This window comes from Megalobrama amblycephala, linkage group LG17, assembly GCF_018812025.1.
Source record: "Megalobrama amblycephala isolate DHTTF-2021 linkage group LG17, ASM1881202v1, whole genome shotgun sequence".
Lineage (NCBI taxonomy): Eukaryota > Metazoa > Chordata > Actinopteri > Cypriniformes > Xenocyprididae > Megalobrama > Megalobrama amblycephala.
The window spans coordinates 35,521,501-35,544,401 of record NC_063060.1 but is presented as its reverse complement, the minus strand read 5'-3'; the positions used below and the strand labels follow the sequence as shown (position 1 = coordinate 35,544,401).

The following is a 22,901-nucleotide window of genomic DNA, read 5'->3' as shown; positions in this document are numbered from 1 at the left end:
GCCTGTAATCTCTGTTTGACCTCCACTCTTCCCCTCTGCCCCCCATTGTTTTGTCTTTTTTTCAAAAAAAAGTATGGCACATTGGCACAGAGAAGCACATTACTCATCACTGTGATAAAAACACTTTGGTTAATGACTTTGTTTGGCACTATGATTTTATCTGACCTGCAGACAAGAACTCTGGCCATGCTAATCTCTGTTGTTGGAAATGCTTGTTTGCTAGAACAGGATGTAGGAATAATGTTGCAAAAAATTAATTTGGAAAAAAACAAAAACAAACAATGTCTCAGTGTAGTTGATTTCATGCTTTTAGGCAGTTTAGATAAGAAAAGCAGAAACACACTGCAGTCACAAAAACACTATTCTCTCAAAATCTGATCACAAGTGCTCACAGTAGATATTTGAGATGCATGTTAATGGCAGCGTGAAGGATCTGTCTTGGCTGTCCACTTTATTCGGATTGCTTGAGATGGATGTTAATACCATGTGTACACAGATCCTCTGTGATATAATGTTAAATACAGTATGCATTAGTTCTTTCAGAGCTCCAGGAAATTGTATTTGTCCAATTAAGAGTATTGGTTAGCTTACACTGTTATATCTGTACCATACAATCCTATACCATATTGATAGTCAGGTATTTTTTGTAAATGCTTTTGAAGATAAAGATAAGAAAAATATAGTTTTTATTTGAAGAAAACAGCTATTTCTTAAGACCCACAATTCTACAAAAACTTAAACCATCTCATTTAATGCAGACAGCATTTTTTTTTCTTCTCCCAAGTGTGTTCTGCCTGCATGCATCTAGCTTTTCAATATCCTCTCTTGACACCTGGTGAGCATCTCTGAATTTCAAACAGGACTGAGTGAGTTATCAGAAAATGGAAGAGCACAGAAACAAGATTATTAGAAAAGAGCCTCTGAGTAGGGGAAACTATGCAACATGATTTCCCTCTTGTAGGAAAGTATTTGATTTGAAATACATACTCATATACATATAAACCTGGAAACCAAATGCAGGAAAACTATTTTAAGTGAGCAATAATGTAATTTTTAAACAATAGTTGAGTTAAATAAAACTACCCAGCAGGTTGGGCTAAACATTTAACCCAACTGGTTTGTCCATTTTTAACCCAGCATTTTTAGAGTGAAGGATGGAAATGAATGAGCCGGCAATGTAGCTGTATTGGACAGTGTGTGTCATGCACTGTATCTTATCTTCTTCATAATTTTATATTTATTTTATATCTATTTTACATACTTTGTAAAAACCCCTTGGGACCCACGTAAATAGCATCTGGGGTACGCAAAGCCCTGGTTGGGAACCACTCATCTAAATCAGCTTTTGGAAACCATCTAGAGAGAGACCCTAGAGTACTTCATTTATCCATGCACTCATCCATGATTTTCCATTTCATTAAATCAAAGATTTCAAACAGATGGTATATTCTGACATTTTTGTGAGGAAACTGTTAATCCATTACATGAAGAGAAAATGTTATGGAACTGCACACAGAACATAGTGTTTCTGAGCAGGCAGTTCGGCTTGTATGACACTATTCAATGGGTCATTTTGATCTAAGACCGTACAAACAATTACGACAAGACAATTTATTTAATTACATGCTGATCCATTTATCATGTAATGCATACTAAAGCTTATGTTTATAGCTGTTCTTCACTGGCATCCAAATCTGAATCTCCATAGAAAGACTTTGAAGTCCCATCATATGGGATTAGTACATGTTTACTTGCATTGCTCTGAAGTGAGCCATTCCCAGCACCACATCTTATTTTACCAACTGCTATGCATTATTGTGTTGGAATACCACTGCTGATCTGTGTTAACAAGATGTTCCAGGAATAGGGCATGTAATTGCTACATTGCTGGAGTCTTTGCGCTGCATAACACAACTGTAGATTTGGCTCTTTGAGATTGATCCTGTGTGTCAGTGTGTACAGAGAAGCTCTAAATCCTCACGCAACATTTTATTTAATTTAACCTTAATTAAAAAATAATGAACTCTAAAAGTAAAATGCATTTTATTTTGTAAATGTTTATACATTTCAATTTGAATAGTAATCTCAGCATAGCCTTTGCAAAAATGAACAAATAAAATAACAAAACAACAAAATACCTTTTAATGTTGCATAATTATTTTCATGATGTTAAATTTGAAATAAAACACTAAAAACTAAAATCAGTGCATTTACAAGTGAATTTAGGCATCACAACAGTATAATGTACAGTATGAAAAATGGATGGGATTTGCTAAAGATTATTACGGTGACCGGGAGGGGACATGTTCTGTTTGCTTCCATTTTGTCATGGCGACAACATATTAACTCGAACGTGAAACTAAGTCGTGGCCAAATGATGTAAAGTCTTGGCCTCGAGATCCTATATTTATTGTTAAAGGTGCCATCGAACGTTTTTTTACAAGATGTAATATAAGTCTAAGATGTCCCCTGAACGTGTCTGTGAAGTTGCAGCTCAAAATACCCCATAGATTTTTTTTTATTAATTTTTTTAACTGCCTATTTTGAGGCATAATTAGAAATGCGCCGATTCTTGCTGCGGCCCCTTTAAATCGCGCGCTCTCCGCCCCCTCTCGAGCTCTCGACACTATCACTGCATAAACAAAGTTCACACAGCTAATATAACCCTCAAAATGGATCTTTACAAAGTGTTCGTCATGCAACATGTCTAATCGCGTAAGTATGGTATTTATTTGGATGTTTACATTTGATTCTGAATGAGTTTGATAGTGCTTCATGGCTAATGGCTAATGCTACACTGTTAGAGAGATTTATAAAGAATGAAGTTGCGTTTATGCATTATACAGACTGCAAGTGTTTAATAATGAAAATAGCGACGGCTCTTGTCTCCGTGAATACAGTAAGAAACGATGGTAACTTTAACCACATTTAACAGTACATTAGCAACATGCTAACAAAACATTTAGAAAGACAATTTACAAATATCACTAAAAATATCATGTTATCATGGATCATGTCAGTTATTATTGCTCCATCTGCCATTTTTCGCTGTTGTCCTTGTTTGCTTACCTAGTCTGATGATTCAGCTGTGCACATAAAGACGTCCTGCCCTTGTGTAATGCCTCGATCATGAGCTGGCATATGCAAATATTGGGGGCGTACATATTAATGATCCCGACTGTTACGTAACAGTCGGTGTTATGTTGAGATTCGCCTGTTTTCCGGAGGTCTTTTAAACAAATGAGATTTATATACGAAGGAGGAAACAATGGAGTTTGAGACTCACTGTATGTCATTTCCATGTACTGAACTCTTGTTATTCAACTATGCTGAGGTAAATTCAATTTTCAATTCTATGGCACCTTTAATTAAGAAAAGCGCGGAATTAAGAAATTAATATATTAACGTTGCCTGTTGTAGGCTATTGCATGCGATGGTGCCTATAGCAGCTCTTAAATGAAGTTTGTCATTTTAAATATGTTGTTTTCTTAACATAGGATCTCAAGGCCACAAATTTACATCATGTGAACACGACATAAAGATGTCGTTACCTCAAAAAGTGATCTCGTGGCCACAGCTTATCACATTCCCATGAGTTAATAATTAATATCTTGTGGCCATGATATATTATCATGTTTCCACAAGTTAATATGTCGTGGCCACGACAAAACTAAGTAAACCGAACATGTCCCCTCCCGGTTAACGTAGATTATACATTTAACAGTGTTATTATTAAATTGTCAGCATTTAAAAAATAACTTTACCTTTGCCATCATCTAATGGATATAAAAATATAAAATAGGCTATACCTAATATTGACTGATAAATGTCCAATATCAACCAATACCAATAAATGCAAAAATCTGTCATATTGTCCAGTGACCATTATAGTGTCGAGTATATCGTACAAGAGTGCATTTGAAACTTTTCAAACGATGCCGTGAAATGTATTGTGGATAAATACTTTGTAGTGTAACAGTCATTGGAAAAGTAAGGGATAATAATTTGTATTGGAGTTGCATATAACCTGTCATTCATAATAGATACTGCTCTGTCAGATGACTTAGTATAAAATATTGGCTTCTGTTTCCCCCCTGTTCATCGCACCAGTGCCCAGTCTGGCTATCTGGCATGGGTCACTTAGTAGACCTTCCCTTGGATCTGCACCTACTGGCACAGGACACCTCTGCTGTTCTTTGCCAATGGTTTGCTTTGTAAACAACAGACCATGTTTCTGAGAACACGGTGGAAATGGCCTGCTGAGTATCCAATTATAAGTTCTGTGTAAAGACCCCTGATGGGGTATCATCACAGTACATGATAATTTACTTTACTTTAAATTCATCTTGCCACTGATTGAGCCCAGACAAACTGGTGGAAGGCTGTTTGTAATCTCTAGTCTGTATCTGTAGGGTCTGAATGTCACATTTAGAGATTAATCTATGAAGTGCATGCATCTTGGATTTAGTGCAAGAGTTGTTTTTTACAAGCATATGCATGCACAATATGTCCTCAAAGGGAGGTTTTGTCACAAATGTGTCTCCAAACTATTGTGCACACATACACTCAAAAATGCAGTTATAAATGTGTCAAGCCCATAGTCTCAAGACTGGTATCACTGTAAAGTATTATCCCCGCATATGTATCATGTTATTACAGCCTTTTGTTTTCTTTCTTTTCCATTTTTTTCTTTCCTGTCTGTCTGTTTTTAATCTGCCGAGATTATCCTCAGTTCCCCTCTCTCAGTATTCACTGGAGCCGATCCGTTCATGCTGTGGCTCTAATCATTCGAAATGATTTTTTTTGGCATTGTTTAGAGAGACAAAGCAAATGCCACACCTCAAGCAGAGGTTTTCAATACAAATGCTTCCTTTCTAGTTTTTCATCCCTTTGCTTCTCCTGCCAGCTCCTCTCACTATGAGTCATATGTTTGCTTTTAGAGTAATATTTGATATATGATCACACATTATATAAAAATGATTTAAATTTCAATATTTATTTTTGAATTCCATATTTTAAACTGTTCACTTTTGTTCATTTATGTCTTCGCCATACAGATGAATAAGGTCAGTAAAAATGAACAATATTCATAAAAGCTGACAATTAATATTTTTATTATTGCAGTATATTTTGTATTACTTTTTTTCTGTGTTCTGATGATATTCAGACCAGCCATGCAGTCATGATGATATTCAGGCCAGTGTGATATTGCTGTTAGACAACACTTTAATAAACTTCAAATTAATATACTGCCTAGTCAAAAACAAAAACAACAACAAAAAACAAAAAAACAAATGCTAGTTTGGATTTAAATAGATAAATACTTAAAGGGTTAGTTCACCCAAAAATGAAAATTCTGTCATTTATTACTCACCCTCATGTTGTTCCACACCTGGTAAGACCTTCGTTCATCTTCAGAACACAAATTAAGATATTCTTGATGAAATCCGATGGCTCAGTGAGGCCTGCATTGCCAGCAATGTCACTGAATCTCTCAAGATCCAGAAAGGTACCAAAGACATATTTAAAACAGTTCATGTGACTACAGTGGTTCAACCTTAATATTATAAAGCGACGAAAATACTTTTTGTGAGCCAAAACGCGATCCAAACCACTGATTTGAAACAAAGATTCGTAAAGCTTCGAAGCTGTGTTTTGAAATCGGCTGTCACTAGATTTTATTGAAAAGTCGTTATTTTGTTTTTTTGGTGCATAAAAAAGTATTCTCATCGCTTTATAATATCACAGAGCCATTGGATTTCATCAAAAATATCTTAATTTGTGTTCCGAAGATGAACTGTACTGGTGTAGAACGACATGAGGGTGAGTAATAAATTACATATTTTCATTTTTGGGTGAACTAACTCTTTAAAAGTCTTTGACTCAATAATTATTGCTGTGATTATTATTTTTCTAGCATGTTATATGTTTGGGAACAGTTCTTGTAAGCCTAATGGATGGCGTGTGTAGCTTTTCATTTCTTAAACAACGAAGTAGGGGTATGACGAGATCTCGTGTCATGAGATCTCGCGAGACTAATATGTGACGAGATTTCTCGTCGAGGCGAAAAGTAGACTCGTGATGTTGCCATGAGTGTTAGGATGATTAGGAAAGAATGTGCCACCGCTACGTTTACATTACGCCTCCACTGTCGTTTTGCTTTGTATTTAAATAAAAAACATTTAATTCAGTTGGATAACGGTCGCCGCCGATCCATATTTACAGAGTTACGCGCAATTGTGAAAGTGAAAGTAAACGCGAGCGCACATTCAAACGCGATGTCAATACCCCGCATTTTGAAAGCGGCTCCCTGATGAATGCAAATATCTCCCAATATGAAAGCTATTTTAGGCTGGGCAGTGTAGTTGTAACCATCTCTTAGCTCTGTATCAAAGAAAAATTTGGTCTTATTTGCACTTTGAATATTGAGAGAGTGCAATGGTTGCACTTATTGTAAAGTGTTACCATAAAAAATGAATAACAGTTTTCTCTTAATCTTATTAAGCACAAACAGTAAGGTTTCATTTGTTAACATTAGTTAATGCACTGTGAACTATCATGAACTAACAATGAGTGACTATTTTTATTAACTAACATAAACAAAGATTAATAAATACTGTAGCAAATATATTGCTCATTGTTAGTTGATGTTGGTTAATACATTAATGTTAATAAATGAGACCTTATTGTAAAGTGTTACCATTTTTATTTATACTGTTTTTATTTCTATGATCAGTTTGTGGAAAGGAGTTCAGTTAGGAGGTCAAAAGCTGTAGAAGCTCATAAATCATGTACAGTAAGGTCTGAAGAGACTGAAATCATACAGAAGAGAAGTCAGTCAGTTGAGTTTGTGGCAAAACCTTTTACAGTACTTGAGTATTGTTGTCTTTTACTGCATATGATAATTCATACTCAGAAAGTAGAACTGAAATGACATGATGATTAGTAAAAACATTTCAAATACACCTGCAGAATATTTTTTCTAGTCATGTATTTCACCATTGAGGATTTCTTAAAAATAGTGTGTAAAAAGCTTGTCTCGTCTCGTCTCGTGAACTCAATCTCGAGTCTCGTCTCATCTCATCTCGTGAAATACCTGTCTCGTCACACCCCTAGTAGGAAGACATCATGGCCATATTCCAGGATGACAATGTCAAGATTCACCAGGCTCAAATTGTGAAAGAATGATTGGGAGGGAGCATGAAGTCCAGACCTTAAATTCATTGAGAGTCTTTAGGAGACTATACAGAGTGCTTGACTCTTGCATTGTCAATACAAGATCTTGACCAAAAATTGATGCACCTCTTGATGGAAAAACACCACAACATATATTTCCAACAAGAGGTGCATCAATTTTTGGTACTCTCTGATGAGTGTGTATATATATATATATATATATATATATATATATATATACAGTATGTATGTATATATACTGAATATACTTTATATATACACAGTATATGTATATGATGCCAATATTTAAGATATTTCTTAGTTTACTTTTTCATTTAATTGTCTTCTTAGCATGAACCCTACAATTCTGACTTGTTAATCATAAACTAAACCTTTCATTCATATCCTAAAGGCACATCAGTTTAATTGAGCAACATAAATCTAATGGACCAAATTCAAACAAAGTGTATGTGTGCTGGTTGCAAATAGTGTTCTGTTAAATAGTGTTAGGTCTCTTGTCTTTTCGCTAAATGTCAGAGCAATTTTGCAGAATTGCTCTCATCTCTGGAGGCTGCAGTACGGCTGGAAATCCAGACAGATTTAAGACGTTGAAGGGCAAATGCAGTACATCTGTCAACACGCAGATGCCATTTGAACATGATCCACTTATAGGGCACTACAGCCTGCTTTACATAGAGATTAATTATGAATGGTTTTTAATGCATCCCCCTAAAACTCATAATATACATCAGCTTATGTATCATTTTTTATAGAGTCACATACTTTATATCACATATGTTTTTCTCTTTTTTATACACTCTCTCTCTCTCTCCCTCTCTCCCTCCTTCTCTCTCTCTCTCTCCAGTGAAATGAAGAAGGCGCTGGTTGAGGAGGGCAGTCGGTCTGTTCTGCTGTCACGGCAGCACAGGTTTAATGAGCGCTGCTGCATCCGCTGCTGTTCTCCCTTCACCTTCCTGCTCAACTCCAAGCGTTCCTGCTTGGACTGTTGCTATAACGTCTGCAAAGGATGCTGCGCCTACAGTAAGAAGGACAAAGGCTGGCTGTGCTCCGCCTGCCAGAAGACCAGGTCAGTTTTGCTGTGCTAACAAGAGCTGTTGTGGTTTGGAGACAGAGTGAGAGGAAGCTCCGTCAGGGGAGAAAACACCTGCTGGTTAAAGGCTGATGATGCTTGTGTTACTGGTTGGTATCAGGGGTTAAAAACTATTGATGAATGATATAGTGAATTATATTGGTTATTGGTTGATATTAGAGTTTTCCTTATACAGTATATAGGTTTGGTGAAAAAAGAAGTGAAGTGTTTTTTACACAGTTGTTATTTTAAATCAATCTAAACTAAATCTATTGGAACTGAAAAGAGCTCTTTTCCACCGAAACAACAAAAACAACATCCTACGGGTTTCAGGAGTGGTTCTGTGAATGGACAGTTTTAATGTGAAAATGTGCATGCGTTTCTGTTCATATGAGTTGTGACTCTCGTATGCCAAATCATATTGAGCGTCTGTTTGTCTGTGGGTGGGTCATTGATGAATAAGGTTTTTAAAAGTGTAAAAAAACCGTAATGGAGATATAATTAATTTTGAAGTTTTATTAAGTGTTAACAATGAGATTATGTGGTTTTTATAATCAATTATTGCGTACATGTGTATGAGGGAGTGAAAACATGAATTTTTCAAATAGTTTAGTTACTTTACTTCACGACCATGTAGTCTTTTGCAGGTGTCTGAATGATGTCACATCCTGTCACATGATGTTGACCGCATGACTTGATCCAAAATTGTGCCTTTACATTGGTTACTCAGAACGACGTCAATGAAATTCATTTTTCCTGACATTTATTCTCATAACAAAGCAATGACTTCTACACATAATTTTAATACCGTTTTGCACTATGTTGATATATGATGTTATAAAATCATGCTAGAATAAGAAATATATATATTTATTACATTTTAAGATATTTTAATCACAAATAAAAAGGCTGTATTGGCCTTTGGACGGTTAAACCGAGTGACCTTGTGACACTTCAAAATCTTTAAAATACATTTATATGTAGCAAAATATAATTAAAACCTTTTGGATTCAATAAAAGAGATCTAGTTGTACTACCTTACATACTTTGGATGTCAAATCCTTGTTTTTTATTGTTATTAAGGCCTTTGGACAAAATAATTTCCCGTCACGTTATTGACCCGGGTGTGTTTATACTCATGGCTTAATAAAAGACAGTGCAATAAATGTTTATAATAGGGCACTTCCATTGAGGGTTCAGACAACATTGTTCACTCTTCTACAGTCTTCAAAATAATTATGTATTATACAAGTATGACATGATATGCAGTCAAAGGCTTTTGTAAATGTCACAGAGTGCTGTAGGTCACAATACTCAAAGACAGAAATATGTTTGTTCTGCTTATATGCAGTCTGAAGGACAAATACAGTACATTCCTACAGTTTAGTTTTAAATTGATTTTGTGGAAGCAGAGTTTTTACTGGTGACTTTCTGTCTTTTTATAGTGTTTCTATGTGATGTGAATCCATAGTGTTGTGACATTTTTAATGAAACCCAAGAGCTTTACAAGCTTTTGCCCTACAAAAGTCTTTCAGTTCTATACAAAATATCATTTTTATTTATTAAAAGGATTATTTCTTCTCTTTCTTATCTATACATACGCACTCGCACTTGAACAGAGATTACGTCTATCAGTGGAATTGAATGTTGATACTATACACATCCACTCTAGATTTATCTCCTCTGTTGTCATGTAATAAAACTGATGCTTATTCCAGTTTTCATTTCAAATATCAGTGTATTAGAACATTATTAAATGGAAGCAGACAATTTATTTTTTGCTGTTTATAGACAGAGAGTATGTACAGTATGCTAGTTATTTATATGCAGTATATGATGCTTCTTTTGTCTAGTCAATTAAATAAATGCATGTCATTTCCATGAGCAGAATAAAATGCCTCTTACTTTTCGGTTGGGAAAAATTATTATTTGTCCTCAGGGGGTGAAAGGACACAGAATGCTATTTTAAACATGAAAACAGCTGTGTTGTCTTAACCAACCTCTCAAACCTCTCTCTCTCTCAAAAAAAAACAGATTATAAAAACATGGTTGTCAGTGTAATATTGCAAACATAATTGGGTAACACTTTACAATAAGGTTCATTATTTAACATTAGTTAACATGAAGTAATAATGAATTGCACTTATACAGCATTTATTAATCTTCGTTAATGTTAATTTCAACATTTACTAATACATTATTAAAATCTTGTTAGCATTAGTTAATGCACTGTGAGCTAACAAGAACAAACAATGAACAACTGGATTATCATTAACTAACGTTAACGAAGATTAGTAAATACGGTAACAAATGTATTGCTCATGGTTAGTTCATGTTAGTTAATACATTAACTAATGTTAACTAATGAACCTTATTGTAAAGTGTTATCCAAAGTTGTTGATTGATACACAATTTTGGCTTTGTCCCTGGACCATAAGAATAAAGATTCTTCTGATTTTCTTGCTTTTAGTATACAACAAAAAATTAATTAAATAAATAAATAAATATTAACTGAAGCAGAAAGCCATTTTTTATTATTTCATTTTTTATTATTATTATTATTATTTTTTTTTTGTCTAGTAAATTCTCCCTTATTTTCTCCTTGCCTTTTTATTACAACACTTCTTACTGCATACCAACTAAACAACAATCTTATATGTTCCCAGGCATGCTCAAAAGTGCGTTTGGCTGTCTACTCTGACATTTCTGTTGATTATAGGACCTTGTTTCTATGAATATAGGACAAATGTCATACTTTGCATAATCATAACATACTGTACTTATGTTGTCAAAGGTTTTAATCAGTGTAAAGTAAACAAAATCTCAGGAATGCTCTTGTATAAGCATCATAATGTGGCCTTGTTCATGTATTTTCAGGCTACTGAATACCCAGTCTCTGGAATGGTTCTACAATAATGTGAGAAGGCGTTTTAAAAGGTTTGGCAGTGCCAAAGTGTTAAAGAACCTCTACAGGAGGCATGCGGCCGAGCGTGGAGTGCTAGCAGAGCCTACAGGTACTCGCCATCTGGACTTTTGTATGACCTTCCTTTAAAATAAAGGATGTTTTCACACTATGACATTTTAGAATGTATTTTGGTGGATATTTGCTACATTTTGGAGATGAAAGAGTTTCTCCATTTCAGATGTCATCTGCATCCAGTGGATATTTCAGTTTTGGATTGCCCTTCAAGCTCTAGCACTGTCTTTTACACTGTTTATGTTTGCATGTGTATGCATGTATTTAGCACTTATTTATAAGTGTATAGAGCAGGCAGGGATCCTGTGGTCTGATTTACCTCCTCTATGTCCGATTTAGCAGCAGCAGGATTTCTGAGAATTATTCCTGTTTACGGAGGAAAGGTCACTGTGCAGTTTGATATGACCTGATAGATCCCTACACATTTAAATAGCACATAAAATTTATATATGCATATAATTACTTAGTACTTACTTCTTACATTAACAGATAAATCTTTTAATCGCTTTCCTAAATTAAAAATTCTAGTGGTGCACAGAATTAAATTCATCAGAAATTAAACATTTAGTTTATTTAAAAATGGATGCATCCAACTTGACTATTATTTTAATAATACTATATTAGGCCCATTCATCCATCCATCTGTCCATCTATTCTACTGGAAAATATACTGTGGAAGTACAGCAACTAATAGCCAGAAATATACTACAGTACACCTTTGTTTAGAAGTGTAAAAAAAGATTATTTTCCTCCTCCAAACCAGCTCAAAGCTCCTTAGCTTGTGTTTGTGTGCACAAAGAGTTATGATCTGTGCTCAGCCTCCGTTTCAGTTTTGCTGTGGACTGTGAACAAAGAATGTCTTCTCCATTAGGAGAAAGGCAGTTAAAAGCAAGGCCAATGGCACATTAACAATGGATGACCATGACTGTGGTTGTTTGTCACCTCAGCAGACCCCTGTAACCTCTGAGGAAGAGAGAAAAAAGCAATACAGTGACAAAGAGCTTTGGCCACAAAACTCTCTGCACTGTGTGGTCAAGCCTTGGTAATTTGATGCAGAGAAAAGCTAGAAAGATAATCTGTTTGAGTTTAATGTCGGACAAGTGCTAAGAATGGAGCAATAAGCTTATGGCATTATAGGATAGGTTTTTAAGCTGCAACATCAGTCTTCAGCTTTATCTCATAGAAAAAGCTAGATTTATAACATTACTTTGATTTGCTCTCCTCGGTAGAGTGTAGGTGTAAACACTGCCTCAAATGTAAAGGGCAGGTGTTTTTCACAGAGCAGTAGATGGGGACTTCATAGGAAGCTTGACCTTCACCGGCTCTTTACAGAGCTCTATGTGAAGCTGAGTCCATATTGATATGTCAGTAGTTACCCGCCAAATGATTTGTCATCCGACAGCTCTCTGAGAATGAGACACTGTCTGTCAGAGAGAGAGAAACCTGTCCACATGGTTATTAAATCATGTGTCAGAGCTAGAAATGCTGTCGAATCTCTCAGGAACCGCTTGTCGACAACAAGAACAACAACAACAACAGAAATGTGTGCATATGGTTGTACTTAATCTTTCCCTTTTCATATTGAGCCCGTCTCTATATTCCACTTTTGTCCTAGCTTATCAGCATTGAGAATAGTAGTTTACTAATGAAAAAACTAGAAACTGACCGTTTTTATTTTGTGGGTGTTCTATTTTATTAAAGAAATTCTTTTTTGATGAAATAAGCTGTAATATTTTTTGCACCAACAGAGGGCAGCACTAATGAGGAGAGCATCTGCAATGAAAGTAGTGTGTATGAGAGCGACTCCACATTCTACAAGCAAAGTAAAGGTTTGTGATCAAATATATCCTATTTAGATATGTATGGTTTGTTATATCAGTATTTTATTAGTTTCATTCAGTGAACATTTGAAAACACTTTATTATAATGATATGGCATAAGTACAGAGCAGCAATTTTCTATTTATAAAGGCTTTAATTTTTATGTTTCTCTCCAGAGCACAGCATGGCTGATACTATTAGCGTGGCAATGCGGGTGGCAGAAGAGGCCATAGATGAAGCCATTGCTAAGGCTGAGAGTCAGACTGACAATCAAGTAAGACTTTCTCATACAAGATTATTCATTCATTCATTAATTCTTGCTACTCGGTAAATTGGCAAGTTTGACATGACAACTGTTTGACATTTTATTTTTTAGGAGAAGCAGAACGAAGCTCATTATCTGCAAGAGAACAGAGGAGAGCTGATAGATGAATTGGCTAAAACCATAGTACAGAAAGTGAGTAACACACATTAGCAATGACCTTTCATGAAGGTAGAGTTTTACATTGTCCGCAATTCAGTATATAGTGATATAGTCAGTTAAAGAAAGAAAAAAAAAGAAAAAGGAATTAATACTTACTTTAAATTGATCAAAAGTGACAGTAAAAACATTTATATTATGATTTCTGTTTAAAATAAATGCAGTTCTTTTAAACTTTCCATGATTCAAATAATCCTATATTAAGCAGCACAACTGTTTTCATCATTGATAATAATAAGAAATGCTACTTGAGCACTAATTAGAATGATTTCTGAAGGATCATGTGACACTGAAGACTGGAGTAATGATGCTGAAAATTCAGCTTTGCCATCACAGGAATAAATTACATTTTAAAATATATTGAAATAGTTATGTTATTTTAAACTATAATAATATTTTACAATATCAGTACAGTTTTTACTATGTTTTTGATCAAATAAAGCCATGAGCATATTCTACCCATTATTTTACATATATTTTACACATAAAGTATGTATATAACATAAAGGCATAATTATGTATTATTTATTTCAATACTTTTAAAATATATAATTTTAAATTATCCATTAATCTGAATGTATCAAGATCTGGGTATCTGTATATATTCACACACTTGATTTGACATCAAAACGGCATGTTGACTATAAAGATACTATATATCATTTTAATTATTATATACATTTTAAATGATTATATTATTTATCAGTGTTTACAATGTTTGCATAAACTAATTATATTGTAATATTTAAACAACAGATTGTCCACCGGAGGATGGATCCCTCTGAGATGCAGTCTGGGAGTAATCTGGACCTGTTGCCTGGCCAGAACATTGTTGAGACCTCTCCTGAACAAATCCAGAGTGCCTTCGATGCTTGTCTCTCGGTACACTGGCCTTTTATTTCTTTCAAAGACTCAATCGCCTGCAATTTTGGCCACTTTTGAGATTGACTATTGAATGCACTGACTAATGCACTGTAATGCTTTTGAATTGCTGTTTTGCTTCGATGTTTTCTGAATAAAACGTCTCCTCTCTTCTCAGAGGTCTCGCTCAGCTCTCTCTGTTGTGACTGATGAGAAAACAGACACGCATGCTAACACTGAGTCAAGACCTTCAGCCTCTAAAAGTCATGCTCTGGAAATGAAGATAGATGAAACGATGCCTGTCCAGGCCATGCCTAGCTGGAGGAGTGTTGACCGACTGGACAATTCCAGTTAGATCTTTGACTTAAATCCATAAAATTCTTAATCAGTTAATTAACTCTTCTTGCTTATAACAGAGAGATTTTAAAAACATTTTATACTTGTTGAAACTGTTGACCACCTCCATTTTATATACTTTGTCTAAATGCTGTGTATATGTCCTCAGTGTTACAGAGTCCTGATGGGAACTGGATTGCTTATCAGAGCAACCTACTCTCTCGACCGGGCCTTTTAACTAAGCGCAAAAGTCTGGTCTACAGCGTCCTAGAAAGGGAGTCTGGCGTGGTGTCAGCTTATGACGAAATGGGCTCCGAAACAGAGCCTGAAGCTAATGGGGGCTGGGGCGCTGCACTGGTAGAGTTTCGTCGTAAATTGTCTGCCAATAAGCAGTCGAGTTACCCAGAATCCTACAGCCGACAGTCAACCTTGCCTTTGGATGCACAATCACAACACACCTTGAATGCTGACACTGAGAACTCCTCAGGACAGGATGTACCGATGCCCCACAAAACTATGCTGCCCTTCCTGAAGAGAAAAGTGTCACTAGATCACAGGCGACCCTCATTCGCCCGACGCTCGACCCTCGGGGATGTTAATTTCAACCAAGGAGGGGCTGAAAGCAGTGAGGATGGCCTAGAGGACAGCAGGGTCAAGAGGTCACGACGAAGGAGGAAAAATAAGAGAGAGGAGGCAGAGTGGAAAGGACAGTCGGTGTTGTCTTTGGCTGCATCGGTGAGAATGACTGTTTGTTGTACAACATGTATTGGCTTTGAATTAGAGCAGGGGTTTTTAAACCTTTTGATGCCAAGTACACCCAAATAATGATCCCTTTCCTAACATATAAAGACAGCTATATATTTCCATATATAAAGACCCATTTATACTGTGTTGTTTCAAAAATTAAATGATTGCTGCTGAACCAAAACAAATATCAATACAAATAATATCTTCTGGAAAAAAAAAAAAAAAAAAATCTGTCTTATACCCACTACTAATCTAATATAAAATTTATGAACCTATACAATAAATAATAATTTCTTTCTATTAAAAACTGTCAGTAGAATACAATCATTAAAAATTTGCAATTAATTTCATGATTTCTGACCAGCCTATAGAAAGCAGAATGAAATGAATATTGATTTTTTAATGGTGGGGTTAGGGCTGGGCGATATATCGCATGCGATTGTCACGCGCATTTCGTCAGTAAAGCCGGTTCCCTGATTGCCGCTAAATCGCCATCACCTGCTTTCAGATGGAGCGGCATTTAATAGACAGAGCCGTAGTTCACTGATAAGCCACGCAATATCGCGTTCATTATCGAAGGCGATTCATCTGCGATATGAATGCGATATTGCGTGGCTTATCAGTGATCTACGGCTCTGTCTATTAAATGCCGCTCCATCTGAAAGCAGGTGATGGCGATTTAGCGGCAACCAGGGAACCGGCTTTACTGACGAAATGCGCGTGACAATCGCATGCGATATATCGCCCAGCCCTAGGTGGGGTATGTTATTTCTCAAAGTTGTAGCTGAACACTGTTGATATTTGAAATCAACCCACTTTCTTCATTGCTCCGCCTCCAAAGCTCACCCTCCAATACTAACCAACCTGCTCCGAGTCGGTCTCAAACCAGTGTTACCAAGTCCGAGGTATTTCAGCATAATTGAGCTACTTTAACACTGTTGCCACTGGTTGTTTTTCATGTCCGTAGGTTGAAGTGACCCCAAATAACATTATATTTAGCCACTGGAATGCCAATTTTACCTGGGAAACCCCACCAAAAATGCAGATTTGGGCTAGTTTTGAGTAACAATTGGGCTTTTTTTTTTTTGGTGAAAACCTGGCAACCCTGTCTCGAACCCCGATCAACTAACAAGGACGCTAAACAGCAAACACCGTATTCTCTAGCAGTCGTCAGTCTGCACAAGCTCTCACTAGCTGGCCTCCGTTGCAATGCAAGAGTGGATGCCTATTTATCATAGCAGAAGTGCAACAAATTGAGTCATGAAAAATAAAGTGAAGATGATGAACGAATGACAAGTAAGCACACAAAATGAACATATAATACACAAAAGTAAATACAAACAAGTGTTCGTTGTTTGTTGCCAACAGAACAGCAGCTCCAGACAATCAATGACACTTAAAACCAATGTTACTCACGTATGGAGCAGAATCAAAGCAGCCTCCGTGTCTGTTTTCAGGCCTTCCCGCTTAGCTCTCTCAAGTGCTGAAAAGGTTATCTAATCTTAACGCAGGTCCTAAAGCTCCTTCCTGATCATAACCCTTCGTTTTCCAGTGATATTCTTTTGAGCTTTTTTCTTTTGTAATGTCTCTCAGCCATCTCTTTTTCTACAGTCTTTCTTCAAATCTCCCTCTTGCTCATTCTGTCTCCTCCAACGTCACAATTCAATGACTTGACGTGCATATTATTTTATGTTTCGTTATCTTAAACCCCCAATATGTCAGGTGGTGCATCTGTCCGAACAAATTAACAAACTAAGAAAACTATTTAAAATGGTGTCTTAATAATAAAAAATGAAAAATTGAAATATTATGGCATAATTTTAGGTTTGAAACCTTTCATATAAACAAATTCTATAAATATCAGTAGTTTTAAAGCTATAGAGATAATCGAAAAACTTTTGTCCAGCAATTTGTAAATTCTCAAATGTCAGGGTGGCACAACTGCAAACATGGCTCTTTTATTAAGAATTGACAAGGTAATAACAGTAAACATGATAATGCATCATCCAGAGAGCCCCAACTGATCCGTGTGGCAGAGTAAAAAGGTTTGTAGATCTCTCAAATACTGGTAAAAACTGCTAATTTCAAGTATATGTAGGTTGGTACACTTTCCATGTCAGGTGGTACAACTACAGTATATACATAAACATAAAAAACAGTCAAAAATAAATTTAAACACTTTGAAATGTTATTTAACAACTGAATCTTGTTTAAACACATTGTTCATATGCATTACATCATGATATTTCATGACTATGATTCTTTATCGGCAGGATTCTAATAGCCAACTCTCTGATTCTCTGGTGAAGAGTCGTCATGTGAAACAAGACTTAGCCTTGCATGGAAAAAGACCATGTGATCATGCTTTGGAAGCCGACACTTCAGACACTGCTACTCCTGACATCTTGAGCTCTGGAGCTGTGACCCCTGATCCATTTGGATCTGATCTCAATTCTCCCAGCAATTCGAATCATAGAGCCCATGGTATGGTTGGATCTTTAGATCAGCAGTTGACTTCCAAACTGAAAGAGCTGACCAGTCAAGTCAGAGAAACACAACTTTCCTCCACTGAGGATGAATTGGACCGGTTGGAGTATCAAATGTGGGATGATGATGGTGAAACAAAAGCAACAGTGGGAGATGAAGTTATGGGAGATGCTTTATTGAAGATTAAGGCTGTAAAAGAAAAGTCAGATGAAATTGAAGCCACAAATCAAGTAATGAGAGCTGAGATGTTGAAACAAGATGATCTGACTTCCAAACTCAGAGAGTTGACCAGTCAGGTTAGTGAGACACTACTTTCCTCCACTGAAGATGAACTGGACAGGTTTGAGCATCAAACTGCAAATCAACCAATGAGAACTAAGATGCTGGTGGTAAATGACAGAACGGATGGAGACAAATTGGTACAACGTGATAATACAACACAAAATCATGTAGAGAAGAGACAAAAGGACAAGAAGGAGACACAAATGACCTTTGGGAGCCAAAAACAGACACTTGCTGAGACCAATGCACAATATAAGATCGCTAATGAGAGAAGTGAGGAGACAAAGAACAAGAGAGACGTTCAGACTGAAAAGAGAAAAGCAGAAATAAAAGATGGTGGAAATGTGGCTGAAGGTCACCAGAGCAGAGCTGAGAATACTGAGATGGTTGATCATATTGAGGAGCAGGGAGACGCCTTATCCTGTGAATTGGCTTTGAGTAAATTTGTAAGTCAAGATGGAAAAATGGAATTTGATAGTATCATCGATACTGTAGCGAAGGTTTTGGATGATATGGAAGAACACATAGAAGCTTACACTAGCGATGGGGTATTTTTAGACAGAGAGGGAAGTGAGGGAGAGAAACTAGAGATGATAAAAGAGAAGGAGAATGCAACTGAACAGGACATGGATGATGAGACAACATTTGTTGGTGGAGAATCGAAGAAGGTACAGGAAAGAGAAATGAAGGGCAAAATCAATGAAGTTGTGGCACTAAATAACAGCACTGAAGATACAGAGGAGACAGAAGACAAGCAATGCATCAAATCATCAGAAGGGAAGGTTCGAGGGAAAGATGGCAAAGGTCAACGTGACTTGGTTGAAATGAGGGAGCAGAGAGACAAGGACCCCACAATTCAGAACGTTTTTCAGCACAGTGCCCCATCTGGTCAGGAGGAGTATCTGTCACCGGAGGAGGTCTACAAGGTAACAACTATACTACAGTAAACTATAACAGTAATACATTAATCGCTTCAGGCTGCAGTAACCTGCTTGCATCTAACATGCTTTAATCTGCTAATTAATCTCTGAAGCTCTTCTAATTTCTTATTTCATTCTATGTCTTCTGCCTCTTTTTGAACTTCATTAGAATGCACACATGCTGGACAAAGAGAAAAACCTACATTTTATCTCCAGTATACTACAGCAGGTGAAGACTGTAATATGCTAATATGAACAGGATATGCTCTCATTTATACACTCATAATTTACTAAGCTATTGTACATGTCCTTTCCTCTCTTTTCTGTAAGTTTTCATCTGCTGTCTGACTCTTGTCTCACTGTGTATTACATTTATATTTTATGTATTTTACATTCTATTAGGCCTGCACAATTAATCGATAAATAATTAGCAATTTTCAAGGTGTTTTTGCAGCATTGCGTATTGTAACAAATTCACAGATATGAGGTTGATTGCATGAACCTTCCAATCTTCTGATTGACCAACATGGCTTTATGGTTAGGGTTATATCGCCACCTGTTGGTTTGGCATGCTCTTAACAGCGCTTCATAGCGTTTTTGTGTTTTCATGTGGACGTGATTTTTTTTTTTTTTAACTGAAAAAGGAAGAAAAACTATAAAAACGTTCATAAAAATACCAGTGTACGTGTGGACTAGGCCTAAAGGCTGATTTATACTTCTGCGTCGAGTGTACGCCATAGCTACGCCGTAGGTTGTACCACGCGTAGCCTACGACGTAGCCTGACGTGCACCTCTTCAAAAATGTAACAACGCGTCAATTCTATGTGGACTGCAAGTGCGGTGATTGGTCTGCTAGAACCCCTCCCACTGGCCAAAAAACTGACATGGAACACTCGGAGAAGAGAGAATGTTTTCAACTTCCATAGGAATGAAAATATGCTCTGTTTCAGGAGACACATGCAGTCATACTGCAACAAAACTCGTTACCTATTTGCCACTTCTATTAGTAAGCTTCTCTGACAACATACAAGACAAGCTGATTCTTCTTCGGCTTTTGCCTTGATACTCAACATGACTGCAAACACTGCCTTGTGGTCTGCATGCACGTCGGCGCGGACAACGACGCAAAAGAATAAATGAAAACAGACGCGTAGCCTACGGTGTAGAGACTCCGGCATAGGTCCGACGCAGAAGTATAAATCAGCCTTAAGTATGGAGGCTCATTTTTGCCAGATAAGGAAAAAAAATCATGCTTTGGTAAATCATAATTATGACATAAGAAGCATAAAATGTCAAAATTATGACAAACTAAGTCAACTTATACAAAGTTGAAATTATACAGTGGGTACGGAAAGTATTCAGACCCCCTTACATTTTTCACTCTTTTTTTATATTGCAGCCATTTGCTAAAATCATTTAAGTTCATTTTTTCCCTCATTAATGTACACACATTACCCCATATTGACAGAAAAACACAGAATTGTTGACATATTTGCAGATTTATTAAAAAAGAAAAACTGAAATATCACATGGTCCTAAGTATTCAGACCCTTTGCTCAGTATTTAGTAGAAGCACCCTTTTGATCTAATACAGCCATGAGTCTTTTTAGGAAAGATGCAACAAGTTTTCCCACCTGGATTTGGGGATCCTCTGCCATTCCTCCTTGCAGATCCTCTCCAGTTCTGTCAGGTTGGATGGACAACGATAAATGTTGGTGGACAGCCATTTTTAGGTCTCTCCAGAGATGCTCAATTGGGTTTAAGTCAGGGCTCTGGCTGGGCCATTCAAGAACAGTCACGGAGTTGTTGTGAAGCCACTCCTTTGTTATTTTAGCTGTGTGCTTAGGGTCATTGTCTTGTTGGAAGGTAAACCTTCGGCCCAGTCTGAGGTCCTGAGCACTCTGGAGAAGGTTTTCGTCCAGAATATCCCTGTACTTGGCCGCATTCATCTTTCCCTCGATTGGAACCAGTCGTCCTGTCCCTGCAGCTGAAAAACACCCCCACAGCATGATGCTGCCACCACCATGCTTCACTGTTGGTACTGTATTGGACAGGTGATGAGCAGTGCCTGGTTTTCTCCACACATACCGCTTAGAATTAAGGCCAAAAAGTTCTATCTTGGTCTCATCAGACCAGAGAATCTTATTTCTCACCATCTTGGAGTCCTTCAGGTGTTTTTTAGCAAACTCCATGCAGGCTTTCATGTGTCTTGCACTGAGGAGAGGCTTCCGTCGGGCCACTCTGCCATAAAGCCCCGACCGGTGGAGGGTTGCAGTGATGGTTGACTTTCTACAACTTTCTCCCATCTCCCAACTGCATCTCTGGAGCTCAGCCACAGTGATCTTTGGGTTCTTCTTTACCTCTCTCACCAAGGCTCTTCTCCCCCGATAGCTCAGTTTGGCCGGACGGCCAGCTCTAGGAAGGGTTCTGGTCGTCCCAAACGTCTTCCATTTAAGGATTATGGAGGCCACTGTGCTCTTAGGAACCTTAAGTGCAGCAGAATTTTTTTGTGTGGCTTTCCTAATCAAGTCCAATCAGTATAATCAAACACAGCTGGACTCAAATGAAGGTGTAGAACCATCTCAAGGATGATCAGAAGAAATGGACAGCACCTGAGTTAAATATATGAGTGTCACAGCAAAGGGTCTGAATACTTAGGACAATGTGATATTTCAGTTTTTCTTTTTTAATAAATCTGCAAAAATGTCAACAATTCTGTGTTTTTCTGTCAATATGGGGTGCTGTGTGTACATTAATGAGGAAAAAAATGAACTTAAATGATTTTAGCAAATGGCTGCAATATAACAAAGAGTGAAAAATTTAAGGAGGTCTGAATACTTTCCGTACCCACTGTAAGTCGAAATTATGAGATGGTCATAGTTATGACAAAAAGTCAAAGTTTGTCATAATTATGTTATATTAGGTCATAATTTTGACTTTTTATCTAATAATTTTTACTTTTTATCATAATCTAGACTTTTTGTCTCAATTAATATTAATCTTTTTTCCCTAAATGGTGGTAATTGGCTTCCATAAATTCCATAAAGTGATTCACTGTACAGTGTTCATAGGTTTGTTGGTTATAACAGGTTTTTCCAACGCTCATGTCAAGTGAAGCGAGTACCAGCTTTACTAATCAAAAAACACTCTTAGCTCGCTTTCTGCATATCATTTATTTACTATTTAAATATCAGATGCTTTCCTGCTGCTACTGTAGGTAGAACAATGTGAAGTTGACCGTTTAGTTGATGTGTAGCCCACATCTAATAGAATATGGCATGCAGTTGGCCCATACAAAAACATATTTTAATTTCAGTTTTATTAATCAATATTAATAACGGTGATTACAATATAAACTGAAATAATTGACTTTGTGATTATGATTTTGTCAAAATTGTGCAGCCCTACATTGTGCTACTGTAGGTGTGACATTATGCCCCATTCATTTTTATTCATATACGTACGTGAACATTAGTGTGTAAAGTTTACAGTACCTATCTGTCCTTCCTATGTATTTATCATGAACAGAAGTACTCGGCCGTATCACTGCGCAGCATCACCTCCGAGGTGCTGAAAGTACTGAACGCCACTGAGGATCTGATTCACGGATCCGTGGGAGATGGACAAAGCCAAACGGACCACAGTGACCTCTCGAGCATTCCCCCTGCCGAAGCCAGAAGACTGGATGAGCAGCTCAGCAGACTGGAGGAGAATGTATGCACTG

General features: G+C 36.9%; 1 protein-coding gene across 4 annotated transcripts in view; it reads left to right on the top strand.

Annotated features, from left to right (window-relative positions):
* myripa (myosin VIIA and Rab interacting protein a) overlaps positions 1-22,901 on the top strand; it is a 30,244-nt gene that overhangs the window by 6,000 nt on the left and 1,343 nt on the right. For 3 of the 4 annotated variants that reach the window (XM_048163216.1, XM_048163214.1, XM_048163215.1), the window contains exons 3-13: positions 8,042-8,263; positions 11,144-11,280; positions 12,992-13,072; positions 13,240-13,337; positions 13,440-13,520; positions 14,301-14,426; positions 14,584-14,755; positions 14,911-15,476; positions 17,762-19,183; positions 19,347-19,406; positions 22,706-22,891. In XM_048163216.1, coding sequence (XP_048019173.1) covers positions 8,042-8,263; positions 11,144-11,280; positions 12,992-13,072; positions 13,240-13,337; positions 13,440-13,520; positions 14,301-14,426; positions 14,584-14,755; positions 14,911-15,476; positions 17,762-19,183; positions 19,347-19,406; positions 22,706-22,891 — 3,151 coding nt within the window. The remainder of the gene's footprint in view (positions 1-8,041; positions 8,264-11,143; positions 11,281-12,991; positions 13,073-13,239; positions 13,338-13,439; positions 13,521-14,300; positions 14,427-14,583; positions 14,756-14,910; positions 15,477-17,761; positions 19,184-19,346; positions 19,407-22,705; positions 22,892-22,901) is intronic. The other variant, XM_048163217.1, reaches the window with a different exon arrangement.